Source organism: Xenopus tropicalis, chromosome 4 (genome assembly GCF_000004195.4).
Source record: "Xenopus tropicalis strain Nigerian chromosome 4, UCB_Xtro_10.0, whole genome shotgun sequence".
Lineage (NCBI taxonomy): Eukaryota > Metazoa > Chordata > Amphibia > Anura > Pipidae > Xenopus > Xenopus tropicalis.
In genome coordinates this window covers 87,518,443-87,535,432 of record NC_030680.2, presented here as the reverse complement: position 1 = coordinate 87,535,432, position 16,990 = coordinate 87,518,443, and the positions used below count along the sequence as shown (strand labels likewise).

The window sequence follows — 16,990 nt, the reverse complement described above, 5'->3', positions numbered from 1 at the left end:
GCTCTAGCCAGTAACTGAATATAAAAACATTCTTGCTCAGCCAAAAAGCATAAAGCGGCCTGTACTCATCCCAGGTTACACTGCGTCAGTGTCCACAGTTAGTTTAGGCACCTCGGTGATCCACCCCAAAGGCACAACACCTCGAGCTGTCAGCCCTTTGGAAAGCTGCTCCATCAGGAGGGGTGAAACTAGGTCCGAAGAACAAAGACGCTGCTTGATATTAACCAAAAGCCTGAGCATTTAACTGAACATCGGTGTGACTTACAGCATTTAACAGCACAGAACAGTGACTCAAAGCATTTCAAAAGTACAGTGGCTCACACTATTTAAGGTACAGTCATCCACACCATTAAATAGCACAGTGACCCATGCCCACGAGTCCATTACCCCTTACATAGCGAGCACAAGTTGACCGAATTCTTCCCCGATTCATTGTCAAGCCCCAGTCTTTCTACCTCTGGAACTGGACACAAAGATTTGAGAGCAGTACAAATACAGAGAAAGCATGCTGAATTGTGGGCAGAAAATTGTGCTTTGCATATGTTTATTTTGGTGTTCTGCACATTGTCCCTCTTTTATAAATGAGATCTAATACTCTTAATGAGCCCATACTTAAGTACCAAAAAAAACTGCAGCAGAGGCAGTGAATCCCAGCATTAAAAGGCACAGGAATCCAATATTAAATAAAACAATGACCCATAACTTTAAATGTTACAACTGTATTAAATGAAAACTTCCACCTTTACATGGTACAGGATCTTGGCATGAAACAGCACAGTGAATCCCAACTCAGCTGGAAATTCTCTGGTTTCTCTGGTTATTTTGAAAGATGACTTATTCTGCAGCTGTTTACAAAGATTATACATAATTTGGAGTGTTGAAGAAAACTGAAGTACCGGAGGAAACCCATGCAAGCACAGGGTGCTGGAATCAAACCTAAAATCCAGTGCTACAAATCAGTGGTGCTAATGAATGCCTTTATTCTCAAGTACTCAAGTACTGTATTTGTGATGTAAAACAGCCTGAAGCCTGAAATAGAATTTGAACTTCCATATACCGGTGTACCCTGGTTCTAGCAAAAACTCGGTGAATTATGCTGGAATTTCCAGTGGAACTATATTAATTGCCAAGTAACACATAATAGGTGTAGCATCCAAGTGAAAAGAATCGGGTGCATTCCATGTTATCATGATGGTGCATAGCTTAGCAGCACAAAAAAAAATAATGAAGTAACATGTCCTTACCTTGTTTCATTGTATTACCCAATGGCAGCACCTTTACAAGGCTCATTGAATCATCATAATAATTTTCTGGAGTTTCTTCAGTACTTAAAATAAGAAATTATATATTTTAATGTCAGTTGGCTCACTATAGGAATTTAGATTACCTACATGCATATTGGGGAAAGGGCTTACTACTTTTCTGTTTCCTTGTCCAAGAACCCAATGAATTCTTTAAGTTTTGACATTAAAATTAACATTTAATTCCTTCCTTGCTCCTATACAGTAGCAGTGGCCATCTCCATGTTGTAGCTCCCACCCCTCCCAACTGCAGTCAGGTGATCCCAGTGCGGCCAGTAAAAGTGCAACCATTTGAGAGTTTTAACCTTAAAAACAACAAAGCAAGTTGCAGGTAAAACTCAGTGCCTTTGTAAAATGTATAATGAAGCAGCAGAATTCTTAATTAATTAATTAGATGATAGTGAGTGTCGGACTGGCCAGACTGGGGATAACTTTATACAGTTGGCCAGCTTGAAGTATATTGCAATATATGGAAAAACAATCCCTGACTTGCTTGTCCTATATATATTTACAATGCAGAGGACCTATTGTTTCTGTCATTGCCCCCCACTTATGGTTTCTAATGTAGCAGTAAGCACAAATTTATATTTTGCTATTTCTAGCATGCCATGCTAATTACTGACACACATTGAATGCATGTTAAAGTTACCTTAAATCAGCATCATTTTTTTCTGCTCCTTGCGATCCTATAGAATAATCACAGTTACAATTTAGTATTAGCAATAGAATGAACTCCAAGACGGACTAAGATGAGCAATGCACAAAATCAGGACAATATGTTGAACTATTAAAAAGAATGTATGTATGCTGTTCTTGGCAGATAATGCAGAAGAAGTTCATGCTAAGAGATTTTACAAAACGTATTGCTTAGTGACACCAAGCTAACATTCAACCTGTTCCCTATAACCTGTTGCACACCTGTCCTTGCCTCAAGGGAGTCTAGTGTGCTTAGAGCCAGTTAACTGGTCTGTTTTTTGGAGTGTTGAAGAAAACTGGGGTTTCCAGAGAAAACCCACGCTGTCACAGTGAGAGCATACAAACTGTTTGCAGATAGTGCCCTGGCTAGAATCAAACCTAGGATCTCAGCAGTGCAAAATGGTGGTGCTAATGACTGCCCTTCTACTCAAGTACTCAAGTATTTGTGCCATAAAAACAGCCTGTAGCCTGAAATAGAATGTGAACTTCTATACATGGTTAGGTTCTAGTAAAATATCCTGGAATTTCCGGTGGAACTATAATTATTTCCAGTATCTAGTAGAATTAAAGAGATACTGACACCAAAAATGAAACCTTTTTTAACATTTATCGTAACATTGTATTTCCATGCTATGTATAATTTTGCCTTAAACGTATTTTCTTGATGCGTTTACATTACCTATCTGATCCCCCATGTTCCCCTATAAGGGGGTTGCTATATTTGTCCAGCAGGAGGCCGTTAACATTAGAAGCTATAACTGACAGGCTGAGAAGGGACAGTCAGGTTGGAAAAACAGATTTGGGGACGTCAAACAACAATTACTTAAAAAAGCAGCCCTCTCTGTGAAAAATGATCAACAATGATCAACAATGATCAGTATCACTTTAAGTCTAAAACAACTGAAGAAACCATACAGATGAGTGGTGAAATGTTTTCAAGAAAACTCAGAAAAGTCCAGTTGTTTTCGACCTAATTCTACTAGATACTGTATATCATGACCTGGATGGATGTGAATATTCATAGACATATATTCATTTCCATGTAACATGCCATAGGTGTAGTCTCCAAAAGAAAATAATAAGGTGCATTCCATTTTATTCAATTTTATCATAGTTATCATAGCTTAGCATCACAGATAATAATACAGTAACATGTCCTTACCTTGTTTAATTGTGTTACCCAATGCCAGCACCTCTGCATGGCTCATAGAATCATCATAATAATTCTCCATAGTTTCTTTGGTACTTAAAATAAGAAATGATACATTTTAATGTCAGTTGGTCAACCTCAGAAATTTAGACTACCTGCATCCATATTGGGGAAAGGGTTTTCTTATTTTCTGTTCTGTTTCTTTTAAATAAAAATGAACAGCTAATTCCTTTTCTATGGAAACTCTTAAAAATTTGCCAATTGTTACAGTTGGGTGCTATTTCTAGCACGCCATCCTAATTACTGACACACATAGAACACGTGCCAAAGTTACCTTGAAACAGCATCAGTTGTTTCTGCTCCTTGCATTCCTATAGAATAATTACAGTTACAGTTTAGTATTAGAAGCAGAATGAACTCCCAGATTGACTAATATAAGAAATGTACAAAATCAGTGTGGTGTAAAGGGACAACATATTGCGCTATTGTAAAGCTCAATATGTTCTTGGCAGGTAAAGCAGAACACGTCCATGCCAAGAAATTTTATAAACATTATTGCTTGGTAACACGAAGCTTACATTTAACCTGCTCCCTTTAACCTATTGTTGCCAATTGGCAGTGAAGGAACCAGACAGCAGGCCTTGCAGCAGAATATTCAGTTTTGTTTTAACTGGAATTTTTGTACATGAAACAACAGGTGCCAGGCTCACACAAAATAAAACAACAAAATAAAATCCTACTCCTGTCCGGAGCACCCAATGTCCCTTTCTAACACAGTCAGTCAGCTATTTTGGTTCTGGCATTCAGGCATACAGTAACACACAGACAGCATTCACCTGTTTGATAAACTGTGGCTTTCTGGTTAGTGCAGAGGAGATCCTCCCTCCTCTCACAGGCACCCTAGTCAGTTGGAGGGAGCCCATTTTACAACATAGCAGCTAAGTAAATTGGATACCAATGCACATACTTGCCTGAACTGCTGACAGAAATATTGCTTTTCTTGCCTACAAAATCTCTTTCTTCCACACTGTATAACTATGTATGCACACCCAAGTTCCAAAACCAGCACATACAAACCACTGTAGAGTGCACATAAGATCTAGCATGCTGAATTATTTAAGCAAGTGCTTAGATCCACCACTCTGTGCACAAAGGGCAATATGCAATAAAAACTCAAGCCAAATAGTCAAGTTTGCAGGTTTTTTTAAAGGAGAAAAAGTTGCACATTAGCGAGAATCACATTGTCCCATTCACTTCCAATGAGGCTTAAAAACCTGAATGTTTTAAAATAAATATAATTACAGGTATAGGATCTGGTATCCAGACACCCATCATCCAGAAAGCTCAAAATAATGGGAAGATTGTCTCTCACAGACTCCATTTAAATTATATAATTCAAAATTTTCAAACATAATTTCCCTTTTCTCTGGGAAATGAAACAGCAGCTCTACAGTTTGGAATGTAAGCAGCTATCTGGTTGCAAAGGTCCAATTTATCCTAGCAACCAGGCAGTGGTGTGAAGGGGAGTCTGAAAGATGAATATGTGAGGCCTGAATAGAAAGGTAATGAATAAAAAGTAACAATAATAAAATTGCAGCCTCACAGTCAGTCAGTGACCCCATTTAAAAGCTGTAAAATGTCAGAAGAAGAAGGGGAATAAGTAAAAAAAACTTTAGCAAATAAAAAATGAAAGCCAACTGAAGAGTTGCTAAGAAGTGCCCATTCTACAACATACTAAAAATTAACCTGAATATGAATCGCCCCTTTAATAGTTCAACCACTAACACTTGCCAAATAACAAAGGGGCAGCTGGAGGACACAGGCACATTGTTTTACATCCGATTTCACATTGAAAGTTTGTATTCAAAACAATAAGGCAATAGAACAGACATACAAAGCTGTGTTTTCTACAAGCTCGTTCCTTATCTAACATGGAAAAATCCACAGGCAACAATTTTGCTGCCAAATACAACCTGGAATCAGTCACTCCACAATGTAGAAAAATATCTCTGTGAAACATACAGTAAGTTTCAGTATCCAAGTATTTATACCAGGGATCCCCAACCTTTTTTTACCCATGAGCAACATGGTAGTAAATGTATATCTTTATAAATTCCAGTGCTTAGTGCCACTAAGCCACTAATGGGATGTACAATTTATTTATCTTTTTACTAGTATGCAAGGTTGCTTAACTACTTAGCTGCTTCCGTACTTTGCATTGACAAAGATTATTATAGACACTCAACAGTCTAGGTAGGTTTCTTATGCATTTTACCAAGTATAAGGCACTAAATTAAGGAAACACCAAAGGCATCCATTTTTAACCAAATCCCTAGAGAAGCATAGTTTTCTAAACAACATAGTTGTTAAAAACTGCATTAAGATCTCAAATAGCTAAAATTGTTTTCCAATAAATATATTAGTAATGTAGTTACATATGTATAATGGAGGTTGCTATAACAGACATCTTACCTGTAATCTGTACCCTTTTATTCCCAGGAAGATATGAGAATGCACTTAGATCAACATTTGGAGGTCTTGGAGGTTTCTTAGGTGGTGGATTCAGAGAATTAATGGATGGAAGACATTTAAGTTTGGGGGCATTTGGTATCTTGTGTTGTTTACCAGACTTTGTAACTAGAAAATAAGATGATTTACATTTGAAGAATGCATTGTGTTCAACAGAATCGTGACACAAAAACAATTTTAAGAAAACTTTAAAACTATAGTCGACTAGATTTTAAAATATTAAATATCATATTAATAAAAAAGTATTTAAAAAAGTATTAATTAAAAGTGGACCCAATACTAGACACAATAAGATGCTGAATTGCACTGTACACTTATGCCTATTTGCTCTCTAGTGCAGGCATGGGATGCTGATGTTGGTGCATTAGGCAAATGTGTACAAAACTTAGGAACAAGGGATCCCTCTAGTTGTCCCCTGCCTTAGGGCTCACTCCTCACATTGCACCTATACCCAATGCACCTGCAACATATATTATTATAATCTATGCCTTTACTCACTATGCTATTAATTTTTTGGAAACATGTGAATATTTGAAAACTGTATGTGCTCAATAACCTGAAGTTTGTGAGATAACATAACAATTTTCAGTTGTACTAAGCAGAACAGTAATACAGTAAATGATACAAAACTATTCATATGGGTTCTTACACGTAGTCACTGGTACTTACTTGGTATTGGCAATTTGTTAGGAACCCCCAGCGATGTTAAAATACTTACTGGGTTGTCCAGGACAGCTCATGCACCAAGACTGACTTAGCGCAAGGTATGCCTGGGAAAGAGAGAAGATAGTGGCTTCCCCCTGTAAGGAAAGCTATCTTTGTACTTGTCCAATATTTAAAGAAGAGGAATGATAGTCTGGTGCATTGGGTGGATGATCAATGTCACAGGCGGAGCCTAAATTGACACTCCCCAGGGACTTTAGCCTTCCTTGTCCTTTAATGTATTCATTTATTCACATAAGGATATTTGAAACTGCTACTGAGTGCAGCTACACAGAGTGAAGATTGGCCTAAAAATGCATGCTTTTACATATTTCAGCCCAGTCTCCACTCCGTATAGCTGCACTCAGCCTGAAGCTCTGCCTGAGGAGCATTGAAATCGCCATTTGTGCCATTGCCCTTAACCCTTTCTACGGTGTTTGAATCACATGGCTTAACAAAAGTACTAACTAAACAGTTGTATTACTCTTAATATTAAAATTCTGAACCTATATGGTACACAAGTATTTCATATGTCTATAGTTACATAGTTAAGTTGGGTTGAAAAAAAGTCTATCAAGTTCAACCCTTCCAAGCAAACCCCAGTGCACACATAGACCTATACTGGCCTATCTATGCACTCACATAAACTAGATATACCAACATAAATACCAATTGTAGATTTTATTATCATAATAGCCTTGGATATTATGTATGTTCAAGAAAATTATCCAAGCCATTTTTAAAGCGATTAAAGGAACAACCTCACTGCCCTAACTGTAAAAAAACAACACCTATGCTGCTTCAAGTTCCATTCCTCAGGTGCCCTAATCATTTTTATGGGATAAAAGAACACCCCCATATGTCAATAATCCCCGCAAGGGCCTTTTTTCCAGAAAAAACATCCCCAACCTTGTCAGTCAAACATTATAGTTGAAATCCTCCATCCCCTTTACCAGTTTAGTTGCATGTCCCTGCACTCTCCCCAGCTCATTATTATCCTTATTAAGGACTGGAGCCCAAAACTGCACTGCATACTCAAGGTGAGGCCTTACCAGGGACCTATAAAGAGGCAAAATAATGTTATTATGCCTTGAGTTTTTGAATTCTTAACCTTTTTTATGAAAGACTTTATTTGCTTTAGTAGCCACAGAATGGCACTGCGTGAAATTAGACAACTTTTTATCTAGAAAAAAATCCAGATCCTTCTCAGTTAAGGATCCCCCCAAAGCACTATCATTTAGTGTATAACTTGCATTTATATTATTTTTACCAAAGTGCAAAACTTTGCACTTTTCAAATTTGAACCCAACATTTTCCAGTTATCTGCCCAGTTTGGCAACTTTTATCAAATCACTCTGCAAAGTGGCAGCATCCTGCACGGAACTTATAATCTTGCATAGTTTTGCATAATCATCAGCAAAACAGAAACAGTACTTTCTATGCCCACCTACAGGTCATTAATAAACAAATTAAAAAACAAAGGACCAAAAATAGACCCCTGCGGTACTCCAGTGGTCCAATTAGAAAAATTACCACCACTCTTTGTAATCTACCTATCTAGATTTAAACTATGAGTGTTAAGGTTGGGGTTGTTTTCTCTGGAGAAAACACGCTTGTAAGGGGACATGATTACTCTGTAGCAGTGATGAGTGAAATAATTCGGGAGGCATTGATTCGCCGGCGAATTTTCACGTTTCGCCATTCTTTGACGCGCGACATTTTCACTGTTTCACAAATTTTTTCACTGTTTTGCTAATCTTTTAAAAGATTAACAAATATTTTCTGGCCAAGTAAAACTTGACAGATTCACTCATCACTACTCTGTACAAGTACATTAGAGGGGATTATAGGCAGATGGGGGGTGTTCTTTTTTCCCCATATATACAGTCAGCGCTACCCCTTTAGATTAGAGGAACGGAGCTTCCATTTGAAGCAGTGTAGGTGGTTTTTCACGGTGAGGGCAGTGAGGTTGTGGAATGCCCTTCCTAGTGATGATGTGATGGCAGATTCTGTAGATACCTTTAAAAATGACTTGTTTCAGTGTTGTCCAACTTCTGTGGTACCGAGGGCCAGAATTTTTCTAACCAACATAGCGGAGGGCCGATAATGGAAGCCAGTTTTTACCACTCCCTTTTTTTAAACTTCACCGACATCAAACCACACCCATGTTATCACAAGAGCTTTTAAGACCATACCTACACTAATGGTGGTAGTGCAGCAAATACCCAAATGGTTTGTGCTCACTGTAGGGATATCACCCTTCATTCATATGTGAAAAAATTACATTATGTTATATTATGTCCCCTGTGTATAGCACATCAACCACCAACATATAATTACACACCTTTAGGACCATAAACAAACAAACTCCCAGAACAAACCCCTGCCAGGTTCACCTCCCACAGGCACCATAGGGCAGGCAGAGTATAGCACACAGGCAGCATAGGGCAGGCAGAGTTCTGCCTGTGTGTGCGCGCCATACTCTCCCTGCCCTACCCTACCTATGTTTGCCATACTATGCCTGCTCTACCCTGCCTGTGTGTGCCGTGCTATGCTTACCATATGTTGCCTGTGTTTGCCTTACTCTGCATGCCATATGCTGCCTGTGTGTGCTATACACACAGGCAGCATAGGGCAGGCAGTACATACAGTGACACAATGTGGGTGCCTACAGTCTGTCTGACGTGTGAACAAGTGAACTATGTGGGGCTTACAGTCTGAGCCCAAGGTGAGAGAAATGTAGGGGGTAAACAATGCAGGTATTAAAAGGTGTTAACAGTACAGGGGAATTACAGCCTGAATCATGCAGGGGGAGGTGTGAACTATGCAGGGGGCCAGTTAATCTCAGTACTGACACCTTTGTGTAAGATTTAAATGGTAAGCAGTCACAGCAGCCAGACAGGTGGGGGGCCACACAGAGGGGGGAGGGGGGCACCAGTTAGACAGCATCGATTGATTGATTTCTTGAACAAGCATAATTTCCAAGGCTACTGAGATACTAAAAACTACAATTAGTATTATATATATGTTTATGTGAGTGTATAGCTAGGTAGGTATGGGTCTATGAGTTTGTACTGCGGTTCACTTGGAAAGGTTGAACTTTATGAACTTTTTTCAACCCAACTTAACTATGTAACTAACATATTACATTAAATATCCTCCTGATTCCCAATTTTGTAAATAAAAGTCTTTTTCATATTTGCATTCAGTAATGGGCAATTAGAGGTATACATAATACTCTTGAAGCAAATTATTACCAGATGGTGAATTACTGGGTGTGTTTGTATTTTAATAATACAAGTCAATGGAGGGCACTCTATCACACAACACAGATTTAAATACAAGGATCAAAAAATAAGGTGCAATAAAGCCCAAAGGAACCCCATATAAGGTAGCTTAAAGGTACACAATTAACCAAAAATGGGCATGCAAGCAAGCAATGTATTATCAAAAGAAATCTTTTTATGATGAAGATTCAAAAAATATACAATTTTTAACATTTACACATCAGTCAATTATAAACATAAAATACAAACCACCAGAATGCATACAAAATATAGAATATACAAGGAAGTAGATACCCTGGCCAAAAGTGAGAATTACCGCAACGTTTCAGCACACAAGCCTTTTTCAAGGGGACTTCATCTTGAGAAAGGCTTGTGTGCCAAAATCTCACAAAGTCCCATTTCCCTTACTGTGGAAAAAAAGCTGTTTCAAACCTTCTTGATATTTTTGACAATTATTTTTAGAAGTTACCTTGCTTTTCTGACAAGTCGCCCTGTTTTGCTTCGGAACTCTCATCTGCTGTTGACTTTTTGCTTTTTGCTGACAAGGAATTATCACTTCTGTTCAAAGATATCAAAAAGGAACTGCTGTTGGCGCTAATGTCATTGTTTTTGACAGTAATTGGTTTTGATTCTTTGATGATGTTTAGATCAGCAGTTTCATAGGTTTCTTCAGTTATGTTTGTGCTTTCTGGGATGGTTGCTTGAGATGGGGATTGTGGAAAAACTGCTACACCTCTCTGAATAATTTTTGGTTCTGGAAAAAGAGAAAAACTTAGTTTAAACATTTTCAAAATACAGTTTCCCTTAATTAACACTAAAAACCACAGCATTCAAAGCTTAAATAATAAGTTTCTTACTCTTTAAAATGTCAGGTTTTCCTTTAGGAACAGGAAAATCCTTTGGTGTCCCTGGAGAATTTCCCTTTGCCCGAGGTGGATAAGACAAATTGCCAGCTGAACTTGTATCTGAGAGAGAGCAAAAACTTTGTTTAACTTACCCTTTTAACTGTAGAAATCTAAAGTTTGCTTAAGGAATATCTTACCATTTGGGAATTCTGATTCTTTACCTGACATTTTTGGTGGCACAGGAGGCCTAGATGTGTCTGGGAGACAGCGAAAACTTCGTTTAATATTTTCATATTTTACATCCTCTTCTGCAACAGTTTCCTTAAATCCTTTCTTTATGGATCCAGCGTCCACAGTGGACTTATTATTAAGAGCCGATACTTTGTTTGATGCCTCTGGAGAGTTACGAATATTCGCACAATGAGTAACAGTATCTGTTTTACTCAGGTTCTTTCCTGGTGGATTTATTTTTCGTGGTATTGCAGGTTTCTTTAAAACAAAAGGAGCATTTCTTCCTTTACTTTCTAACTCTGATATAACAGAATAATACTGTGGATTGGAACTGGTTCTGAAAATTGTCCTCATACTGCTGCTTTCTTTAAACTGTAAAGGCAATGCTTCTTGGGAGGGGTGATCATCCAAAAATTTAGCACAAAGTGATTTAACGGACGGTTGCGCCTATGTGTGTAAAAGCAAACAAATGATTAGTTCAGTGTACACATAATTATCATATTTTCATTATACTGTATTGTGGTTTATAGTAACAAATTCTTTTTTTGTAACTTAAATTTTGATTAGGGTATTTAACAAACAAAACATTGCATACGTGGTTTAACAATTATTATACAAATATCTGTTTATTTACGATTAGATGTAGTGGGTATAGAGAAAAATCTCCATTCTGTCAAGAACAAAGTGAATTCACAGAAAGCAAGGCTCTTGAATGGAAATCATTTCCCTGTCTTACCTTTCCACATACTCTTGGTAGATGCTCTGTTTGCTTTGCATAAATAATGGCTAGCAGTACGTTTATTGTTGGTGTAAACAGTTATGAGAACGTTAAAACACAGTTACTCATTGTCCTCTTTCATTATGAGATGATGCATTGTGGTTTCAGCACTATTTTGCTCACAAGATATTGATAAAGAGAAAATAAAATGGTGAACATTTAAATGTAAATATAACAAACATTTAAATGTAAATCCTGTCTTTACCAGTGAAAATCTTTAATAAATACTATATAACTACTAATCAAATAGGGGAATAATTTAACCTCAATCCTGGATAATCAAGGTTATAGCCTCTTTTGTGGGGCATGCATTCCAGAGTCACACTGTCATTCATTTCACTGATTAACACCAGCCAAAAACCCCTAGTCCACATGTGCTATAATAGACTACCTACAGTATGCCTCTGCAGTATCTAAGAAACTATTCAACAAAAATAATCTATTACTCTATGTAATATATTACTGCATCCCCCCCAATATTTACTTTGAAAATGGATGAAATTTGCCCGAGATACTATAGCATCCCAAAGCAGCCACATCGATAGCACTGACTAAAAAACCTATTATCTTATTTAGTTTATGACATGGGCAAATAAATTATTTTGTCACTAGACACTGCATTTATTATTAAGCAAGCGATGAATTTCGCAGTTTTGCCAATGGCAAAAAAAATTCACAAGCGCATGCTAGGATTTTTCCATGCGGTTTCTTTCACCAGAAAAAAAAAGTGGTCTGTTGCACTGAATCCCCCCCATAGACATCATCATTATCTGACCTTTGCCTTCCACATTAACCAATGGGATGGGAGCCCTCACTAACCCCTTCCTCCCAACTAGCTACAGCAGGGATTCTCAAACTTTTTAAACATGGGGCCAGTTAAAGGTCCCTCAGACTGTTGGGGGCTGGACTGTAGTCCTCAAACTACGCCCCCCGCATCCTCAAAACTCACACTACAGCTCCCTCCCTGCTTCATTCTCCCACTCCCTGAACCCCACTGCGTTCTCTGGCTCCCTGCTCCCCGCTGTGTCTGCAGACAGGTAGTAGCCAGGGGTGAGGAAGCAGCAGGGGCCGGGTAAATCACTTTGGGGGGCCGGATATGACCTGCGAGCCATAGTTTGAGGATCCCTGAGCTACAGAGCTGTCAGGCACAGGGTTGGAAGAAATTGAGAAACGGGAGCCTTTGTTTTTCTATAAAGAGCAATGTACCCCAATGTATTTTAGTGAAATTTTGCAGAATATCACACTGCCATTTCTTTGCATCAAACTTTTAAAAGACGCTAGTAATATATGAATATGCAGAATTTATAGTCTGTTCTAACCATGTATTTTTATAGGTATAGTTTTGCTCTTAGGGCAAAGGCAATTGAAATGTAGTAAATTCCCACATGCTGGTTTCTAAGGCAGCAATTCAAAGCACAATGTAGTCTTGGCAAAAAATAGCCAAACTAGGAAAAATACATCAAAGTAAATTAATTATTATAAGTATTGCAGACTCAGCCCTCTAGTGGCCAAAAGAGGGAACATTATAATGTTTAAAGATACAGGGGCTGATTTACTAATCCACAAATTCGAATGGGAAAAATTCGGATTGGAAACGAACATTTTGCGACTTTTTCGTATTTTTTGCAATTTTTTCGTCTCCGTTATGACATTATCGTAAATTGTCGCGACTTTTTCGTAGCCGTTACGATTTGCTCGTACATTGTCGCGACTTTTTCGTATTAAGCGCTGGTAAACGGCGGGCAAAACTTTCAGACTTTGCATGATTTTGGAAGCCTCCCATAGGACTCAATGGCACTCTGCAGCTCCAACCTGGCCCAAGGAAAGTCTCCCATAGGACTCAATGGCACTCTGCAGCTCCAACCTGGCCCAAGGAAAGTCTCCCATAGGGCTCAATGGCACTCTGCAGCTCCAACCTGGCCCAAGGAAAGCCTCCCATAGGGCTCAATGGCACTCTGCAGCTCCAACCTGGCCCAAGGAAAGTCTCCCATAGGGCTCAATGGCACTCTGCAGCTCCAACCTGGCCCAAGGAAAGTCACGATACTGAAGCTTGAATGAATCCGAAACTTTCGTACTCGGCGCGAAGGCTACGAAAAAGTCGCGACAATTCGCGCAAGTCGTAACGCTACGAAAAAGTTGCGACATTTTGCAAAACAGTCGTAAGGGCTACGAAAAAGTCGCGACAATTTACAAAAAAATCGCAAAACTGATCATTATGAAAAAAACGCATTCGGACGCCCGTTCGTGGATTAGTAAATCAGCCCCTAAGTCTGAGAAAAAGTCAAAATTTAAAAAATACAGACTTTTAAACATAGTCTTGGGCACACAATAACTGCTTTCAAATGGGCACTGGTATATCACAGGATTTAAAAGAGCCATATTGTAATTTTTACAATTAGTGAATTGAGCCCAGTGCTGAATATACGTTTTGTCTACTGTTTTAAAAGAAACTTGTTTCTTGTTTTTTTTAACTTCTTGTGAGATAAGGGACATACTGCCTTATTTAAAAATTTTGCTGGACCTATCATTTGGCTGGAGGGGGATTCATGTACATTAAAGAATCTAACAAAAACAAATTTGCTGTGACATTTAACATTAGCAACAAAATATCAAAGTGAGAAAAAAAGTAAAGTTCTCTATTCCACTAGCTGCAAGTCATGCTATTGAAAACTTTTTTGAAAACCCACACACAAATAAATACTTGGAAGTAGTTAAAGTGCATAAAAAGATACAATGCCAGATAAAATATGGGGACAGAGACTGCAAGAAGAACCACATTCTTGAGATTGTTCTGAAAACAATAAAATGTGCGATTCAAAAGAAAACTGAACTAGCAATAAGGGAAGGCTTTTTTAGAATGTTAACTATTTTATCTTTCCTACATTGCAGCTTCTTTGACCAGTGTTTGGATTGGGGTAAAATAGGTGAAGGGATGCTATGTGTGCTGCGCATAGCGAGGTGTGCTAAAAACAAGCCCCTCCTATAATAAGCAACACCCATTGTTATAATAAGCCTCACCTACCCACCCACACTTTCTGATTTCACCCACTTTAAAGCAAATCCATTTTGCCATTTTCTTCTAATGAACAATTTGATTTTCAATGTGTTGTTAGATCAACCTAAGTAAAAGGCCTGTAGGGACCCCAAAATAAAAATTGTGTGCATGACTTTTCTTGGCTGCCAATTCAGCTTTAGATTTGACTTCAGCTTTAACACAGCACCTTGCCTGTATTTTCTGTGTCTTTACACAGCACAACAACATCATTCCTTAGTCTACTACATTTCTCTACCTTCATTTTGCCTTTTTGTTTTTACTATTCCCTTCCATCCCTCTATAATCCTCTCTGGAGCCATCGCCTTCTTCATCTGTATAACAATTCTCCAACCCTTTTCTACTTCTATGCTGATTTGGAGCAAAAAATTATGTTTGGTAACATCATTTGTGTTAGTTTGTCACAATTGTGGCTTGGGGCTTTGTGATGCAGGTTATGTTATATAAATGGGCAGTGAATAATGCAGTACAGTCATGGCTAGCTGATGGGTCTCTGGCAATAGAAATAGTGTGTGGGACATACTTAAGTTGATATACATATCCAGGTTGGTTTAAATGTTTAAGTTCCACTCTAAGGGGCAGATTTATTCTATTTATTACTATTTATTCCTAGGCGATTTTTAGACATGTGTTTATCAAATGGTGAACTTTAACGCCCATTAATAAATACGCTTCTAAAAATCCCATAGTAATGAATAGAAAATGGGGGAATTTTTCTCTGGTGAGCATTTATCTTGCATTATGATAAATCTGCCCCTTTGCAAAGGGCCTTTGAATTGTGAGTTTGCTACAGATGTCAGACATAATGCCCTGCATACCAACCAGAATTCTGGAAAAAGTAGTGTAGCTGGTTCTGGGACCTTGGGGTAAGATCAGTTAATTATTTGGAAATTAAATTTGCTTAAATTAACAATATTGTTATATGTTTGCAAATGATTGTTTTTTTAATAAAGCTGTGGCCAATGATCTCTTTATTCCATTACAATTGTTATACCATGTCAGTAGTTTGCCGTTTCTAGGCCTAGATTAGAAAGGTCCCTGCCCATTAAGAAGGTGTAAAACAGTACAGAGTAATCCTATACTTATGAGCTGTTGTCTATACAACATAATATGCAAAAAGTCTTGAACTCTGTGGCCCCCTTTACATGTTCTGTCCATAATATCCAATACAAATCCTTTATAAAAATTGTAAACATTAGCATTGTTTTGCCAGATACATGGACTGATGCTAGTTTAGTTGACATAAAGCACAATGTACTGTCTTTGATTGTTAGTGAGAAAAACCAAATCATTACAAATGAACAATTGTTTATTTAAACAGGATAATACAGGGCACAGCATTGCCGTTTTAGGTGTTTTCTGGAAAACTTGATTTTAGAATACAGCTCCTATAAAATACTGTCTTCTGTGATACCAAGCAAATTATATCTAAATTAACTGATTATCAGTCAGCTGCATAGCCACCAAAAAGACCCACTCTAAATAAAAACTTGACAACTCTGGAAAAAATGGTGAACAGGATTGAAGTTTATCTGCTACATTTGCTCCACTTGTAAAGAATTTGATTGTGGTTCTAACCCTTAATTTACATTCAGATATTAGAGATTAATATTTTATGGTAAGATAGGATCAATTAAAAATAAATGCAGATATGTTTTAGCTTAAGAATGAATCTCTCTATTAAAGCAGAATTATAGCTACTCAGTTCCGTTCATTTCTGAAGGTGCAGCAGCCAGAGGTACAGACTGGGAGGAATCATTCTCACTATGCATTTACTCACTTCTCTCTAAATACATGCTCTCTGCTTACATTGTTTATGGCATACAGCAGCCCTGGCAGAATTCTTATAAAGCATACATAGAAGAAAACACAGAATAAACTGATAACTTAAATATATTACCATATTTGAAGCCTTAATATTTCCAGTTTTTCTTCAACAGAATCTCCGTAGCCACTGTGTCATTTAGTATTGTTCTGTCGGTCCCTGTTTTCTTTTTTTTCTGAGTAACTTCCTTCTCAGGTACAAAAATACCTGTTAAGCATTCTTGGTTGATTTCTTTGCCTCTTGCATGATCCCTCCCCAGGTGACCTAATTGTGCAAACTAGCCCGGCCCTTTATGCTGAACAGCGAATGGTTTCCTCATGCTGCACTGAGATTTTAGTGAAGCAAAACAATAATGTAAGCAAAGCTCTGATTTAATGTTGCTCACATTATTCAAGGAATGAATGAATGCTGTACTGCATCTCTCCTCTTTAGCTTAGTCATTATGCTTGTGATCCCTTGTAGTACTGCATTCACTTACAGACTTTCTATGTGAGTGCAGGTGGAGGTATGGTTTTACAGAGATGCCACTTAAAGGAACAGTAACACCAAAAAATGTATATATTTCAAAGAAATTAAACTATAAGGTACTGCTGC

General features: G+C 37.9%; 1 protein-coding gene across 4 annotated transcripts in view; it reads right to left on the bottom strand.

The window, feature by feature from the left end:
- Nucleotides 1–16,780, bottom strand: part of fyb2 (FYN binding protein 2) — a 39,255-nt gene extending 22,475 nt beyond the window's left edge. For 2 of the 4 annotated variants that reach the window (XM_031900912.1, XM_031900915.1), the window contains exons 1-9: nucleotides 16,472–16,777; nucleotides 10,708–11,188; nucleotides 10,523–10,630; nucleotides 10,135–10,419; nucleotides 5,620–5,784; nucleotides 3,482–3,518; nucleotides 3,160–3,242; nucleotides 1,951–1,987; nucleotides 1,245–1,327 (exon numbers count right to left, since the gene is read on the bottom strand). In XM_031900912.1, the coding sequence (XP_031756772.1) occupies nucleotides 1,245–1,327; nucleotides 1,951–1,987; nucleotides 3,160–3,242; nucleotides 3,482–3,518; nucleotides 5,620–5,784; nucleotides 10,135–10,419; nucleotides 10,523–10,630; nucleotides 10,708–11,188; nucleotides 16,472–16,474 (1,282 nt within the window). In that variant the 5' untranslated portion in view covers nucleotides 16,475–16,777. Of the gene's footprint in view, nucleotides 1–1,244; nucleotides 1,328–1,950; nucleotides 1,988–3,159; nucleotides 3,243–3,481; nucleotides 3,519–5,619; nucleotides 5,785–10,134; nucleotides 10,420–10,522; nucleotides 10,631–10,707; nucleotides 11,189–16,471 lie in introns of all 4 variants that reach the window. The other 2 variants (XM_031900914.1, XM_031900913.1) reach the window with 2 other exon arrangements.
- Nucleotides 16,781–16,990: the final 210 nt, after the last annotated feature.